The sequence below is a fragment of the Canis aureus genome, chromosome 25, assembly GCF_053574225.1.
Source record: "Canis aureus isolate CA01 chromosome 25, VMU_Caureus_v.1.0, whole genome shotgun sequence".
Lineage (NCBI taxonomy): Eukaryota > Metazoa > Chordata > Mammalia > Carnivora > Canidae > Canis > Canis aureus.
Window position 1 is genome coordinate 43,458,443 of NC_135635.1, and position 18,344 is coordinate 43,476,786.

Here is an 18,344-nt window from a genome sequence, read left to right on the forward strand (position 1 = left end):
AATTTGTGGTTTTAATGCCAAGGTCCCTCCCTCAATAATATTTCCAGTTAATAGTTCACTAAAATGATGTAGGTATATACCTGAAGGAAATCCTACAGGTGTATATAAAAAGATGTTATGGATAACATAGCTGCTAGCAACTTACTGCTGTTTTCCTCATCAGCTGTTAAGATATATTTAATTTACTATTTATACACATAATCCCATGAAATAAAAAAAGAAAGAAACCCTAAACTTACCTGTAAGTCAGGATTAGCAGCTGCTTTCTGGAGTTCTGCACTGATTATCTTTTCAGTTTTCTCTCGAGCTGCCTGCTCCACCATACGCTGGCTCAATACAGATAGTTTGGCTAAGGCAGAGGACAGTTCATCTGTGGCTAGGGCCTGCCGTGCTCTATCCTGCCAACTCATAGCACGTTCTGTCAAACACTGTAGGGCCTCTCCTTCAGGCAAACGTACTGGCAACTTCTGAAGGGATACCAAGAGCGACAGAATAGTCTCTAACCTTGGCCTTCGAGACCGCATACACAGAGGGCAAAGGAATTTCACTTCTTTAGCCTGCCAGCTAGACCCTTTTTTTTGGGAACCTGATTTAGGAAGGGGAACACAGCTGTTATGGAACCAGTCTTTGCAGAGCTCACACTGTAGCATAAACCCACTGGCTGTCTTGCGGCAAATGCAAAATTTTACTTCTTCTATGCGGTCCACCATTGTCATCTTGGCTAGGTTGGCTGCTCTCAGGGAATGCATGGCTTCAATCTCTTTTTGTTCCCGTTCTTTGAAAACTGCCACCTGTGTAAAACAAATGATTAAAAGGAGTCACTGCAAAATATTTCAAAATGTCAAATCCTCAGACCTGAGGGATCATCTCCCCATTGTGCCCTCATTGTGACAAAGTATTATCCTAAAAAAAAAGGCAACCACCCAACATTTGTCAATAATTTCCTATAATTTGGGAGCAAACATTCCTCATCTGTGAAATGGGCAAAGTGCTACCATGTTTGACAATGTAGATCAGTAGAGTATGTTGGAACTCTTCTGTAGATTGAACAGAAAGATAATATGCCTTGGGAGTCAAGCAACCTGAGTATGAAGCCTGGCTTTTGTACTTATAGACAGCTGATCTGGGGCACAAGTTTTCTGAATATCAGTTTTCTGAAAAACAGTATACTAACCAACCTCATTTTGTTGTTTTGAGAATTAAGATAATACATGTAAATGTCTAACTTGGTGCCACGTGCAAAGTAAATATCCACTATATATTACTTCCCTCTCCCCTTGTAATTCCTTCCCTGAGGGTGACTTCTATACAAATCAATTTTTATTTCTTTCCAAATGGCCTCTCCAACTCATGTATAAGTAGAATGATGAAGTCTGATGATCAGTTATAACAAGGTTTAGGTTACTCATTTCAAAAAAAGAAATAAAAGTAAACAAAATTTCATTATCATGAACATGAACACTGTCCGTGCCATTTTCTTTTTTAAACTGTGGTAGTGGGACGCCTGGGTGGATCAGCAGTTAAGCATCTGCCTTAGGCTCAGGGCGTGATCCTAAAGTCCCGGGATCAAGTCCCACATCAGGCTCCCTGCATGGAGTCTGCTTCTCCCTCTGCCTATGTCTCTGACTCTCTTTCTGTGTCTCTCATGAATAAATAAACAAAATCTTTAAGTAAACAAGCTGTGGTAGCTTTGCAACAATTTTAAAATACTTTCCAGTTGTATTCATCTGGCAGGACTGACTTGTTAGGCAGGCTCACTAATAAATCATTTCCACTAGCATCAAAACAGGATCATTTAGGGGTGCCTGGGTGGCTAAGTCAGTTTAGCATTTGGCTCTTAGTTTTAGCCTGGGTTGAGGTCTTTGGATCATGGGAATGAACCCTGTATCAGGCTCCCCACTCAGTGAGGAGTCAGCTTACCCCCTCTCTCTCTGTCCTTCCCCCGGCTCATGTATGTGTGCACGTGCACACGCTCTCTCTCTCAAATAAATAAATCTTAAAAAAACAAAAAAAAAACAAAACAAAACCCAGGATCATTTGTAGGCAGAAACATTCATATCAAGTGACTTAATGTATGTATTTCCTTACTGTTACATATTGCCCAAACACATTTTTTATTTTTCTTTACATCCCCAGGCTCCTAGTTATCATCACATATTCCTCCTCCTCTCCAAAAACACCCAACATTCTAATTAGCTACAAATATTTTATGGAGTACTCATCATACTGTGAATGAGATTAAGAGAAGGGAGATATTTTAAATAGCAGCTGATATCATTAAATGGATATAATTCCTTTTAAAAACACAGTATTAAGTGTTACGTATTAAGAATACTATTAAATTCTAACAGTAATCACATTCCTAAGAGTCAAATATAAGAAAATAATTTGAAAAAAGGAAAAGGCTTTATAAAGAAGTTCATTTTATAATAATAGCAAACACTTAGTAACAATCAAAATATTTGATGTATCAGAAAAGCGCTCAACAAGTTATGGACAATTTGATGGAATATTAGATAAGTACTAAAACAATAATAAAGAAGAGGGATATGGAAAAGACAATTTCAGGGGAGAGAGCAGACTAATAAATTTTGATTATAAATTTTTAAAAATATTTGTTTTACTATACAGCCAAAAATATAGAAAAATAAAAATAGTTAAGAACATAAAACCAGTGTATCTGCTAATATATGGAATTTTGTAACCACAAAGCAGACTCAAGATGTATTACATAATTTCTTACCACCATAGCTGTATCTCTGGTTTCCTCTAATCCTTCCTCCAGATCACTCAGAGGCTCAAGGTCCAAATCCTTTTCTTTTTCTTTTTCTATTAGTTCTTTTACTTTTTTCCTTCTGTTTTTACCACTCCCATATATACCAATGTCAGTCCGGGGACTCAGCACCTACAAAAATAAAACCAAACACTGATCTCTAGTTTTAAGTCCTAAAACTGAAAATAATACAAAGGAACCATTTACCGACCACTCATCCTGACCTAGGCACTTTCTTAATGTACTTTCTACACATTATCTAACTCAATCGTCACAATGACCCTCTGTAGTAGGTAGTATCATCTGTATTTTACAAACCAGGCAAACTAATGCTTGGAAAGGAAACAACTTGCCCAAGGACAAAGAGTTAGCAATTAGGGAGCCAGTCCTCAAACAGGAAAGTATCTTACTCCAAAGTCTATGCTTTTTAACTACTGGGATGTTCAACTACTCAAGGGTAATGGGTATTTAAATTTGTACTTCTGAGAAATAAGTTATTTCAAGGACAGAATCCATTAGTAACAGAGATAAGATCTGGGCTGATTATTTTTTCTGGACATAGCACAAGATGAACTGGAGATAAGTCTGCCTAAGGCTGAGATTTCTAGTCAACATTTGAGATCACTTAATAGGAATCACTTCTATAACCCTAACCAGATAAACTGAAAACAACCCTCATCAATGAAACTCCTACCTACAGGTATTAAATTACCAACTGTTCTTTACCTGCAATAAGGTATGGCTAGAATTCTTCTTAAGAAAGGTCCGCCCAGTCCGTTCTCTCCAAGCCCTTGCAGCTGCTACTTGTGATTCTACCTGAGGCAAAGCATCCAGACGCACAGGGATAGGGCGCCCTTTAGCAGATAAGCTCTCCAGCTGCTCCAAGTAAGCATAGTTGCTGCCACTCTGAAAAACAAAAGTGCATTCTCACACAACTTGCACTTTCTTATAGAGTCTAGTAATACTGGCCAGAAGATCTTACAGAGTTTAGTATTAAGTATTATTCTTTATACCTAATTGTATCTCTTGAACGGATAAATAGAACCTCAAGTGCCCTTTTTAAAAAGTCTGTAATTCATGCTGTCAAAGATTTTTGTTTATTAGTGAGGGAACCAGTTAAGATGTAAAAATTAGTTCAAAACACAAGTTAAAGAACAGACATATGGGGCACCTGGGTGGCTCTACTGGTTGAGCATCTGACTCTTGGTTTCAGCTCAGGTCATGATCTCCTAGTCAGGAGATCAAGCCCCAGAGCCAGCTCCCTGCTCAGAGGGGAGTCTGCTTCCCTTCTTCCTCTGCCTCTCCCCCAACTCTCTCACACACTCTCTCTCTAAAATAAATAAATAAATCTTTAAAATACATACATAAGTGTGTGTGTATATATATATATATATATATATATATATATATACACACACACACACACACACACACACACACACAATCAGGAATGAGGTAAGAAATTTGCTAATAGATGGAAACAGATGTTTAATATCATGCGGGACAATGCAATCACTTTTCTATCAAGGGGAAATCAACTGTTTCATCATAGATAAATTTAATTGCTTTTCTATGAACATAATTCATTTGTATTACTATCACTCTCTAACATTTGACAGAGTTGTAAAATAGCCTGGTCAAAGAAAATCTAGGGCACGTACTCCTAGAATAAGACCATCCTGGAGGATTCACCAGACAACATCCGGGACTCCACTTAAGAGAACACCCGGTAATTTCTTTTGCCTATTTCAAAGTCTTTCAACTTTTCCAACAACTACAAAATAGTATTTTAGTTCTGATAACCACCTCCATTTATGTTGTATAAATACAAATGAGAACAGATATCTGCCTAATCACAAGGGTTCAGTATTTCCATGTAATGATGTCATTATTCTTTGTAGAACTATTACTGCTGTAACTAAATGAATCATAAGATGTGAGAGGGTTAGTAATCTATTCCAGGGATTTGGCAAAAACAACTGAAGTGGGTTGGCAGGCAACAGATAGTAATTCAGAGTGATAACTTAGACTGGACAAATCTCCAGGCAGACAACACATAACCAGTCCTATAAGAAACTGTATATATGCCCTTAATGTTCATTGTTATCCAGAAGCTCTGAATCAAGGAAAGGCATAGTTACATGCTATAAATAGACATTCCAATAAAAGGTTATTTCCTATATTAGCTGACTTATCTGCCTATGAATTCATTTTGAAAGTTACACTGAAACATGTGGAAAAATTAATAGGCAAAAAACTTAACTGAATTTTTTTAAAGTAGTCTCCACACCCCAATGTGGGGCTTGATCTCACAACCCGGAGATTAAGAGTCACACGCTCCACTGACTAGGCCAACTAGAGGCCCCAATGTAAGTGAATTTTTAAAAATAATGGGAAGGTTCTAGCCCTAAGAGATATTCTAATGGTATAATTAAATCACTGTGGTACTAGGATTAAAGAATAGACAGCAAAATGGAAGAGAAAAGAAAGCTCAAATACAGATACAGTTGAGAAGTATTGTGTTTACTGCTACTCCTTCTTGTATCCAACTATAGTTGTTTGACTACAAAAGACCTTCTGGCTAAGGCTTGACTTAGCCTGCTCCCAAGCTATGTATCTTAAAGAAGAGTCTGCCTATCAACAGAAGTTGTCAGTCTCCCCTGAAGGGACGGCTTGGTGGAAGACATGTCCTTCGAAATTACAGAGGAAACACAAGACAGCCACCTATACTTGTAGACTTGGTCCTGTGGTCATAAATAAACATTCAACTGAGGGTTATCAAACATTTCAATCAACCTCCTGAAATAGGTTAAAGAAAGAGAGGATGATGGAAACAGAGGTAATTTTTTTTTCTTCCAAGATTTTATTTAAATTACTTAACAAATTGGTTTCAGAAATAGAATTTAGTGATTCATCATTTACATAGAACACCCAGTGCTCATCACAACATGTGTCCTCCTAAATGCCCATCATCCATTTAGCCTATTGCCCCAATGACACCCCCCCCTCCAAGAAATACCTGGTTTGGAAAATAGAGATACTTTTAAAAATAGCATTGAAAAAGCAAAGCTAAGAAGCTCTAAAAAGTCAACTGAATACAAAACAAAAGTCATTAGAACTTCACACCAAAAATACGTTCTTTCTTGGGACAGCAGTTTAGTACAAGAGAGTTGGTTTCCTTTTCTTTGGATATAGCTCTACAATAAAGAGCATGTATAGCCTTAATACTGAAAATGCTACAAGGATTTTTATAATTCAGAGGGAATATTATATATTGTTTTAAATTAATATTTAATACATGTCTTTCTAACTAGAAAATATGCTATTTTGAGGGCCAGGGTACGTACTATCTACACCCTTCCCTCACATTTCTACTCCCAAACAACTAGAATAGTAACTATCATGAGTGTTATGGTGTTCAGCAAATATTAATTTCATTTTCTTTTTTCTGCCTCTTATTTTAAAAGTAATTTGTGCACATGGCAAAGATTCAAAGAATACAGCAGGAAATAAACTCCCTATTGCTAGTTAAACAAATAACTAATTCCATCATCTTTCCTAGCAGGGAGTCAACAGAAACAAGTAACATTTAAATAGGTAATATTTATTTATTTTTTTAAAGATTTTATTTATTTATAGAGACATAGAGTGAGAATGAGAGGCAGAGACACAGGCAGAGGGAGAAGTAGGCTCCATGCAGAGAGCCTGATGTGGGACTCGATCCAGGGTCCCCAGGATCATGCCCTGGGCTGCAGGTGGCGTTAAACCGCTGCGCCACCGGGGCTTGCCCAGGTAATATTTATTTTGAATGAGAGAATCAGATGGAAGAACTACTGAATTTTAAGTGTTATTATTTTATTGTTATTCTATTCTAAACAATTAAAGGCTTAAAGAATTCATTTGTGAGACAGCATTACCCAAATGGTAGGATAATTCAAGAGGCTCCTTACCTGAATAGCTTCCACTTTAGCTGTCCATTCTCGAGCCTTTTGTAATGCTTCTTTCAGGGACAATATATTGGGTAAAAAAGCTGGAATGTTCTTGGCTTCATTCACTATGCTTTCTAAACTTGCCACGCTGTGCCGTGGTCTAAAAAAAACCACAAAAATAGGGTAGATGCATGAGGAAAAGTCAAACTGCTACCAACATTTAAGTAACATTTTAGAATGTGCAGAGTACTTTCATATGCATGATTTTTAGTTTTTATCATAATCCTAAAGAGAAGCAAAGCAGCTATTGCCATTATTTCCAATTTACAAATAAGATAACCTGAACTAAAAAATCTCAATTATTTTCTCCAAAGCATTTAATATAGTGAATGGCACAGCTGAAATTCTGATTCAGAATGAGTCTCAGATCCCATGCTCTTTTCACTACACCAAACTGCATCCGTCTTAGTTCTTCACAATATCTGAAATTGTCAGAGATGCATATCATACAGCAGCATGGAAAGCAATAGTCCAGAAGTCCAGTAATGCTGATCATGTACATTTAATCCAATTACATTCAATACTACGTAGTAGTTAAAAGATGAATAAAATAGACCCTTTCCTCAACGAATTAAAATATAAGACAAGAATTAAACTTGTACTGGGGACAAAGAACAAATTACTATAGGCTCACTACTAGGAGAAGTTGTGACTAATTCTGCTTAGGGGAGCTGAGACCAGCTCTGAGTTGAGGCTTAAAAAAAGAAGTATGATTTTTTTCAAGTGAAACGTTAAAGAAAAAAACCCTAGGAATATAATGAACAAAGACATGAAGAAATATTAAAAAGTAAGTTAGACGTCCAGGGGTGCCTGGCTGGCTCAGTGGGTAGAGCATGCAACTCTTGATCTCAGGGTCGTAAGTTCAAGCCCCACGTTGGGGGTAGAGTTTTTTTTTTTTTAATTGAAAAAATAAGATCTTAAAATTAAAAAGTAGGTAGTTTAAGATAGGGTGGGATAGCTATGAGTAAGAGCAAGAAGTAGAGGAATCTGACAGGAAAGAGAGATGTAAACATGAATTTTGCCATGGAAGCAATAGGAAGTTACTGTGGATGGGAACAGTTTCATCATTCTACTATATGCTAGGCACTATGCTAGACCCCTTGCCTCATGAGATATTTTAATCTTGTCGTAGTGGAAGGTGATTATTAATAGCACTGTAAGATGCTATCAGAATATAGAGGAGGACCTAAACTGACTTGGCAGATGAAAGAAAGAAGGGTTTCCAGAAATGACTTCTAAGCTTTCTTATCATTTCTAAATAGGACTGAGTCAGGAAAGCTGGGACCAGAGGCAGAGGAGGAGTACAACATAGAAGATGGGCAGAAGGGAAGAGGAGAATAAAATGAGCATGTTCAAAGGTCCAGAGATAAGAAAACATGGCATGTCTGAGGAAAGCAGAGGGATCACTACACTTGGAACACAGAATGCAAAGAAGAATGGCAAGGGATGAGGCTAGATCCTTAAGCAAGGGGCTAGATTACAGATGGCCTTATGAATCAGATGACTGATTCCATTCCCGGGGAATGGGAAATGGTAAAGGGCTTTAACCAGGGGAGTGAAAAAGCCACATATGTATTTTAGGAAAATACCAGTGCAGTGCAGAGAATGGGTGAGAGCAGGGTGAGGTCTCAGAGCCTGTGGCTATGATTTAGGCCAGCTATCCCAAAGAAGAATGAAAGTGAGAAACATTGAGGAAACTTTAATCAACATGGCTTGGTAGTTAACTGTAGGGGAAAAGTTGAGGGTATGGAAATGGAAAGGTCAAAGTTAATTTCCAAAGCCTGTTTAAAGGAGGAAAAAAATGCTATATAATTCAAAGAAAAAAGAAGCAAAGGAAGAGATGATGGGAAGGAGTTAATGAATCCAATTTTGGATATGAGGAATTTGAGGTATCAGCAGGACAGTCAATGGAATTACCTAATAGGCAGAAGATATCTATGAAAAATATCTATGCTATAGATGAGAATTTGGAGTTGATAGAAAGATGGCCAAAGTAGTCATGAAATTAGATGAAATTTCCAGGGAGATGTACAGAATGAAAAAAAGAAGTGGTCTGGGCCAGAATCTTGAGGAAAGACATTATTTAGAGGCAGGGAAAAAAGGCCAAAAGGAAAGGAGGAGGATATTGAGAAAATAGTGGGCAGGAGTTAACCGATACTAAGAGGCTAAGAATACTGTAGATATGTTTCAGAAAGCTAACTTCAACAGGAGTTAGAAAACAAAAGATTCCATTTTCCACTATCCTCATCAAACCCCATCTCCCTCTATTTCCTTATTAATTTTATTTTCTTCAGAACACTAATTATCTGAAATTAATTCATCCATTCATTCACTCACTTATTCATCTATTTCTCCCCACTAGAATGTTGACTCTATTACAGAGGAGGGACTTTGTGTCTTTTAACCTGTCTGTCTCTACAGCACTTAGAAATAGTGTCTGGTATGTAGTAGGTATTCCATAAATATTACTGAGTTGCAAAGATTAAGGGAAAATACAAAAGTACCATAACTAAGTCAGTGACAATGGAGTTGAAGAATACAGAGATGAAAGACATTTCAGAGGCAAACTCATTAAAACTTGGCGACTGACTAAATGTGGAAAAATGAGAGAAAGTTTTAAAATAACACAACCAATAAAATTTCATTCTGTAGATTACAGTAAGTTACATCAGGTATATCAAATCATAGTTTTGCATTCCAGAGTTATTTAGCTTCTTCCTAGAATAGTTGTGAATCTAAAGACACAGAGTAATTTAAAGGTTTCAAAGAGAAAAAGCTATGGATACATTTTAATATGTATCCTCCATGGCAACTAGAGAGCAAATTATCCAGCAAAAATATATGCAGCCTTTTCTTGGCTAAACAGAACTATGTTCACTGAATCATCTAAGGCTTTTTCCATCAATTGCAACCAAAACAAATGGCTGACAGAGTATTTAAGTACATGAAGACTTTGGAATGAAGTGGAAAAGGCTTTAAATTTGAGCTGCATTATTTAGTAATTATGTGATCTGAGTATGCCAAGTTCCTCATCCTCACAAGAGAAATCATATATCTTAATTTTAGCTGAAGAAATACTTTCATACAGAACATTACAGTCTAATTCATTGATATACACTCAAGAATGAATGCTTTACTAAAATCTCACAAATCCAATGGGATGCCAAAGCTTATGCAACTGTATAATATTCTCCTGTCTTTCTTGCTTCTTCTTTCCCACTACTTTCCTACGTAAATCCTCCACTCCAGTAAAGCCCATTTAACTTTTGTCACCTAAACACACCCTATATATTCCTAAAACTCAGCTTATAATATTTCTCTTACTCCTCTTCCACTTTAGTCCCACTCACACTTCAAGGTTCTACCTAAACTTGCTTTTCTCTCAAGTTTGTCTTCTGACCACCAAAGCTAACAATGACCTCTCCTCCTCTGAACTCCTGAGGAGGAGAAAAAAAAAAAAAAAGCATTTTTTTTTGTACCTCTCAGTTAACAATAAAATATTGCAGTGAACTTTACATTTCTTAGCTCTGAACTATAGCATAGATAATGAAAGGTTCTAAACAAAAAACTACTTTATATTACTTAAAGTACCTAGCAAAGTACTCTCCCAATAAGTATGCCCACAATATTTGAAACTGTTTATATGCAGGCCTATTTGATAATTTTGTGATTGGTGAGGGAAGGCGTAAAATATCTAATTAAATATTTAATGAAACAGATCCCTGTGTTCCTCCTTCGGTTCTACCCTTAGTTATTAAAGAGGCAACAGTCACCAATGTATGTGTTCACCTTGCCTGTAGGCAGACCTTAGCCTTTTCTTCCCATCTCTCAGAGACTGTAAGGAGCTCCTGTAGTTCAGCCATTGCCTTCTCCACAGCATGGTGCGGTGCCAACCCCACCCCAGAGTCAATCAGTTTCTTCATGACATCCAAAGTGACCTGTTGTGGATCTGACAGGGTCAGTCTTACTTCATCCAACCATCGAGCCTGCTGTAGCTCTTGCTTTAGTCGGGCTAATTCAGGTAGCTCCACATACAGACTAGAGCCCATGTCTATCAACATCTGGAGTTTGGAAGAATCTGGGGTTTCATCCATCATGGCCTCTTGAGCACGTTCATGAAACTCTTCCACATCATCCAGGAGATTCTGAAAAAGTCCAAAGAATAAAAATAAAAAACAAATTTAAAAGATACAAAATGAGTATGGAATAGACATAGTTCAGGTAAGCTATCAAATTCTAAACCGTCTGATAATCTCACCATTATAGCACCAGATAGTTAAAAACATAAATATGCTTCCCTGTGAATACTTACACAGAATTACTTTTAAAATATGATTAATTCATTCAAACAATATTTAATGACAGCAGACTCAGACGCAGCTAACTGCTCTAAGCACACAGCACTAAAACATTCAAAGTCCTTGTCTTCATGGAACATATTTTAATATGAACAGTCAGTCAGACACTGACTACCTGAATAAAATGGGTCAGTTTTAAATACTATGAAAATAAAACAGGGCAACACAACAGAGAAGGACCAGAGGGGGCAGGCATATTACTTTGCAATGGTGGTCACAGAAAAGAGATGAACTAAAATTAAAATGAGGAGCCAGAGATGGGAACTATATGAAGATCCGGAGGAAGAGCAGTTCAGGCAGGACAGATAACTGCAAAAGCTTTTACAGGGAAATGTCTTGCTCTAAAGTAGATGATGGGAGATAAAGTGGAGAAATACAGTTTAAAAATAAGCAGAAGGGGGCAGCCCAGGTGCCTCAGCAGTTTAGCGCTGCCTTCAGCCCAGGGCGTGATCCTGGAGACCTGGGATCGAGTCCCACATCGGGCTCCCTGCATGGAGCCTGCTTCTCCCTCTGCCTGTATCTCTACCTCTCTCTCTCTCTCCGTGTCTCTCATGAATAAATTTTAAAAATCTTAAAAAACAAAAGAGAGAGAAGGAAATGCGAATGAGCAAAGAAAACCAGAGTGTGTGGTGTCACAGACACTCAGAGAGGAAAGCCTCTCAGGAAGGAAAGCACGGTAAACTACCAAAATGCTCCTACAACATGGAATAACAGCAGAAACAGAACTGATACTAGAATTCACAAGATAACCTTGATAAAAATCATTTTAGGTAACCTGTCCATGGCCAAATCACAAAACACACCACAAACTATCAGAGAATTACTACCTATGGTCATTAATATATTTGATATATGCTTTCTGAGAATAGAAATATTCAAGAAACCACCAGGTCCTAAGAAGTTCAGAGCTCACATTTTTAAAAGCTCATGAACTAATAACTTACTGATACATTCCAATTCTTTTAACTATTTTCTTGCATTTCAGTTACATCTATGCTAAATGGGAATTCTGATCAAAAATTAATGTAGAAAAAAATCCTAAACTACCTACTCTTGTTTCCAGAATTTTAAAAGGAGAATTAAAGGCTAAGACCAAAGCCAGGGGATTCTTAACTGCCTACTGAAAAACTTCAAACAGCAGCACTTATGTAACAAACAAACAAACAACAAACTAGTCTAGACACAATATTTTGTTTGCCCAAAACAGAAACCCATACTACAAAGGATATTATCCAAGAAAAAAATGTAATACTCCACCTTTACTTGTCGAGCTTGACTGATGACACATGGAAGACTAAAAAGTTGTTGGACAAAGGCCTTTAATTCTTCCACTGTCAGTTTGGTCCGAGTCCTCCCACTATCTGGGCTCTGCCTAATGTGAAATGATGAGACATAAGTAAGAAAAATTCATAGCCATCTGATATCAAAGGGGCTGCTAGTCTCTCTAGAATTATAACCCAAGCAATCCCAGAATATGAGTGTTTGAGAGGTTGTACTATAATGGTGATCACTTCCAAATTAGTTATTCAATTCACTGATTTAATTGAATCATTAGTTAATCATTCAAAGATTCAACTCCAAGTTATAGTTCCTCCAATTGTACAAGTACTGAGCATTTGAAACAGTCAGTGAATTCCTCAGAGTAAAATACTATGTTCATTAATAAAACTAAATCTTCGGGGCGCCTGGGTGGCTCGTGGTTGAGTGTCTGCCTTCGGCCCAGGGCGTGATCCTGGAGTCCCAGGATCAAGTCCCACATTGGGGGCAGCCCGGGTGGCTCAGCAGTTTAGCGCCACCATTAGCCCAGGGCCTGATCCTGGAGACCCAGGATCGAGTCCCACGTTGGGCTCCCTGCATGGGGCCTGCTTCTCCCTCTGCCCTGTGTCTCTGCCAATCTCTCTCTCTCTCTGTGTCTCATGAATAAATAAACAAAATCTTAAAAAAAAAAAAAAGTCCCACATTGGGCTCCCTGCATGGAGTCTGCTTCTTTCTCTGCCTATATCTCTGCCTCTCTGTGTCTCATGAATAAATAAATAAAATCTTAAAAAAAAAAAAAAAAAAAAAAAAAAACCTAAATCTTCTACCTCAAAAAGCTTAAAATGTGAAACAAGGACCTTTATCTTGGCTAGGGGACAATCAATCTCCTTGAAATGGATTCATAATTATATGTATATGTGCATTTTTCCAAGAAAATGGTCCCTAAGCTTTTGCCAGATTCTCCAAAGGGGTTAATGACCCAATGACCGGTAAAGATTTGCTGACCGATGTCTCAAAGAAAGGTTCTCTAATCAAATGGTAAGTTAAAAAATGTACAAAGTAATTTGTATACGAAACAATACCACAGAAAATTTAACACATATAACTACATTAAATCAAGGGTGCATACTTCTACACCCCTTTCTAACACAGCCTCTCCTGCATCCATCCATCAAGGTTATTACTCTTTACTGCCACCTGCCTTCAGCATGTAGTATCATTTACTTACACATATTGATTGCACATCCAGTATAAGCCAGACATTGTTCTAAGCACAAGAAACAATAATGAAAAGAGGATAAAAAATCTCCAACATTCTAGTCTAGTATGTGTTCTAGTGGGATTGGGAAAGAAAGGAGGAGACAATAAATAGTGTATCAGGAAGTGACAGGGCTAGGAGAAAAAGAGAGCAGGAAAGAATAAAAAGGTTGCAATGAAATTTTATACAGGGTTATCAGGGAAGACCTCTTCAAGAATGTGTCAGATATCTGAAAAAGGCCTGAAAGAAGTGAGGGAACAAGCCACCTAGGTATCAGGGAAGAGCACTCAGAGCGTGAAGAAAAAGTGCAAAGGCCCTAAACAGAAATGTACGTGGTGGGTATGAAAAGCACAAAAGGTAAGAAGAATGCAAAGTAGAGCAAGAAAGGAAGAGAAGTAGGAGATGAGATTGGGACATGACTGGAGGAGGGACGGAAATGGCCACCGCAAGAGGCCAGTTAAGTTTTTGGCTTTTACCCTGAAAGAAAGACAGACAAAACCAAGAAAACCCACAGGAAACTACTGGAGAGCTCTTCTTCATCTTACCTGTGCTTCTGCTTTTTGCTCAGAAGCAGCTGAGCCACAGAAGCGCAAGTCTCAGCTTCTTTTACAGCATCCCTGAGTTTTCTAAAGAGATCATTCTCTGGATATTTCCTATCCTCGGCATCTTCCAGCATTACCCGCAATTCAATCAAATCTGTAAAAATAAAGCTATATACTATGACCACAGACATCAAAAACCATTTAAAAATACTCACCAACCTCTCTCAAGTTAGTCATCGCTCTATTAGTGGAAACATCGCAGCTGTGAAAATCTCATCAGTGCAATAGAAGCTTAAGAGCAGCAGCTCATTCCTAAACCTTAAAAACAATTTCTCTTCAGGAAGGAAATTCCTCATTCTTAATTAACCTTTAGTGTTAGTCCATTGTTATCAGTGGCTCCCCAAGACACGTATCTACTGCAAGTTAGCTATCTATCCCATTTTATATTAACTTTTTAAGTAAAAGAAGATTCTCAAACAGAAAAGTAAATCTGTAGTCAGTCAACCAACCCATTAGTCACCAATCTCACCTGAGGCCCAGGTTGTTCCTTAATGGGGAAAAAGCACACAAAACAAGGCCTCTTTCAATGTGACAGTAATTTCAGTGTATGTATACAAAAGGAGGAAACTTAACCTTTTTTGTGGTTGAAGTTGGCAGATAAAGCTTCTGTAACACGGCTGACCCAAGTGTCATAGGACTGTGCCCTGACCTTCACACCATATAGAAGAGAAGGGAGGTCCTCTAATGGGTAGCGGTATCTAAAACCAAAGAAAAACAAGACAAAATAAACAAAAAGCCAGAAAAATCAAGAACTTTGCAAAAACCAACAATTTGAAAATAAATTTTAAGTACAATCAGCTTAATACAATTACCAAGGTAACAGGGTCTTAAATCCAAGCCATCCACAGAGTTTTAGCACAGGAAGAGACAGGGAACATGTGAAATCAACTGATAAAAAAAACTAACATTAGATGCCAAATTTAAGGCCAACTTTAAAGGACTAGTCCTCAGCAGGGACACAGAAAGACAAGGAAAAGTTGCCAGTGCATACATGGGAAAGAGGAATTACAAAGAACAGCGCGCTTGGTTTTAAAAGAAGTAACAAGTTTTTCAAGAAACTTACGGCTACCTAAGACATTTCTTCTGCATGGGGCAGGGACACAGATCATTTGGATGGTAGAGACACACAAGCCGCTCGGGATTACAGGAGCACGTGAGAGCAGAGAGAAAACATGTGGTTCTGCATGCCGAACACTGTCGCTCATCATCAGGAACAAGTTCAAACACTTCTTCTTCAGACATTAGGACACCCTGAAATATAGTTCATGTCACTACACCAGGTCCTTCTAGACTCTCAAGCATCAAAGAACTTCAAATTACTAAATTTTTTTCTACAGGTAAATCTGACTTAAGCTATAAACATGGGAGGTACGATGCCACATCATCAAAATATTTTCTAAAATTAATCATTCTTAATTCTTTAAAAATGGGAAAGACTAAACCTTGGTGTGTAAGAATACATTTGACTGATAACAATTATTCTTTAAAATGCAGGGAATTTACTACTACAAAGGACAAAATAACCATTTTTGAGGGGAAGGAAGGAAATTATAATTGGGGGGTACTTTGGGGTGGCTAACAAAGTTCTATTTCTTGACCAGAATTGTAATGACAACAAAGTTTACTATGTTACAATTCATGAAGCTATATATTTGTTTTCACAGGATTTTGTCTTCTCCTTAAAACAAGAAAAAAATTTTTAAAAACTTCTTTTGTCCCAGGGACAATATACCCTTAAATCCTAAATACAGATATATATTAGTATCAATGATCTGAAAATAACACTGATAAATACAAACATATGCAAAGATAAAGTAATAAAAATTACTTAAACTATGCAAATCAAAATATAATCTACTTCAGCAAGACATCAAAAACAAAGTTAAATTCAGTCTGCCAGCTTAAGAAATAAGAGCATTTAAAGTGCATTTTATAAAGACTCCCATTTAATACATAAAGGTTCTCTTTAAAGTTACTACTTATTTGAGAAAGGTACTTATATAAAACCTAATTCCACTATGAGAGCAAACTTTTTTCACTTACACAAGGGAAAAACCCAGTAATTTATTCACTGGCAGACACAATTCAGTTCTTGCAACACAGATTTTGTTTTTGATTATTGGTTTAATCTACATGTCACTTAACTATCCTCTCATATCTTTCCATCTCATATTAGCATTTAATATTTGCTTTTAAAATTATTTCATGTAAAAATGGTTCCAAAATAAACTGCAGGTATTTCTTAGCTTACAAGAATTTACACAGCTTCAGAACAGCTGGCAAACAGGATATTCATTAATACATCAAGACATTTGGGGCACCTGGATGGTTCAGTTAGTTATGCGAGCAACTCTTGATTTCAGCTCAGGTCATGATCTTAGGGTTGTGGGATCGAGCCTACATCAGGCTCCACACTCAGTAGAGTCTGCTTGGGATTCTCCCTCTCCCTCCGACCCTTTTCCCCTCTACTCATCTGCTCACTTGCTCTTTCTCTCTCTCTGCAGATTTTATTTATTTGAGACACAAAGAGAGAACACAAGCTGGAGGGGTGGGGGTAGAGGGAGAAGGAGAAGCCGACTCCTCACTGAGCAGGAAACCCAATATGGGGCTTGATCCCAGGACCCTGAAATCAGGACCTGAGCCAGAGGCAGACGCTTAACCGACTAAGCCATCCAGGCACCCCTAAATAAATAAATCTTAAAAAAAAAAATACATCAAGAAATTTTACACCAAATTCTAAAGTATGCTCCAGGAACTACTAGTCCTGGAAGATATTCTACAAAAAAAATAAATAAGTTGTCTTTGGGGAAATGCTATGTATTACTATATCCCTCCCAACTTAAGAGATTAACAATGAATACCAGCGTATCATGGAAGTTTTACAGTAAAGAATCCCATTTATTATTTTTCCCCCATTTATTTTTTTCTTAATCTACCATTTCCTAAGTTTTTCTATCACAGAGCAATTTTTCCTTGTAGTGCTGGAAATTATATAGCTTAGAAAATCATAAATTATTAGGAGGAAATGGAGAAAAAATTAAAAGGCTATCTGAAATAATGAAAGTGAGAACTTTTTTTTATTTAAAAAAATTTTTTTTAGATTTTATTTATTTATTAATGAGAGACACACACGGAGAGGGAGGGGGAGAGAGAGAGAGAGAGACAGAGACACAGGCAGAGGGAGAAGCAGGCTCTATGCAGGGAACCTGATGTGGGACTCGATCCCGGGTCTCCAGGACCACGACCCAGGCTGCAGGTGGCACTAAACCACTGCGCCACAGGGGCTGCCCTGAAGGTGAGAAAATTAAGGAATGGAACCAAATGGTACCAATAAAGAAAAAAAGGGGGGAGGGGACTGGAAGTGAAAGAGACATTGCCAAAATAAACAAAAACTTCAAACCAGATAGCAGATGACTATGAAAGAGACAGATGAGTTAAGGATCACATTTAAGTTTTTACATAATGATCCTAACACTTACTGGCAATTAGTAATTCCTGAAAAGGTAGATGGAGAGGAGATGATGATATTCTATCTCAGGTGTTGAAAGTGAGATGACAAAAAGCTAAAGAAAAATAAATGTACAGTAATCCCGGAGAGGCTTGGATTACAAATGGGTGACTGGAAATGACACTCCTCTCAAAGTGACAATAATTCCTGTGTTTGGACATAGTAGGAGGAAACATTAAGATCTGAAAAATAAAGCCACAAGGTAAAATCCTAAGAAAGGCTAAGAACTCCTTGAAAAGGAACACAAAAGGAAAACAATAAAAGGTCAAAGGCTGCACCCTGCAAACACTGGTAGTTGAGGAGGATAAGGAAAATAATTAAAAGTGACTGGCAAGGGGCACCAGGGTGACTCAGTTGGCTGAGAGGCCGACTCTTGGTTTCAACTCAGCCCATGATCTCAGGGTCCTCGCTCAGCAGGGAGACTGCTTGTGGATTCTCTCTCTCTCCTTCTCTTTGTCCCTCCCCCAGTTTGCTCTAATAAATAAATCTTTTTTTTAAAAGGTGACTGGCAAGTGTCATCAGAGGCTGAAGAAGCAGTAAAGCAAGTGTGAGGGAAAGGAACAAAGCAGCAATATATAGTGCAAAAAGAGGTCACAGGG

General features: G+C 37.7%; 1 protein-coding gene across 2 annotated transcripts in view; it reads right to left on the minus strand.

The window, feature by feature from the left end:
* The window catches only part of KDM5A (lysine demethylase 5A), an 86,601-nt gene that overhangs the window by 22,092 nt on the left and 46,165 nt on the right, over nucleotides 1–18,344 (minus strand). For both annotated transcript variants that reach the window (XM_077871538.1, XM_077871539.1), the window contains exons 15-23: nucleotides 15,307–15,488; nucleotides 14,811–14,935; nucleotides 14,181–14,331; nucleotides 12,378–12,492; nucleotides 10,552–10,907; nucleotides 6,724–6,862; nucleotides 3,500–3,679; nucleotides 2,744–2,905; nucleotides 240–791 (exon numbers count right to left, since the gene is read on the minus strand). In XM_077871538.1, the coding sequence (XP_077727664.1) occupies nucleotides 240–791; nucleotides 2,744–2,905; nucleotides 3,500–3,679; nucleotides 6,724–6,862; nucleotides 10,552–10,907; nucleotides 12,378–12,492; nucleotides 14,181–14,331; nucleotides 14,811–14,935; nucleotides 15,307–15,488 (1,962 nt within the window). The remainder of the gene's footprint in view (nucleotides 1–239; nucleotides 792–2,743; nucleotides 2,906–3,499; nucleotides 3,680–6,723; nucleotides 6,863–10,551; nucleotides 10,908–12,377; nucleotides 12,493–14,180; nucleotides 14,332–14,810; nucleotides 14,936–15,306; nucleotides 15,489–18,344) is intronic.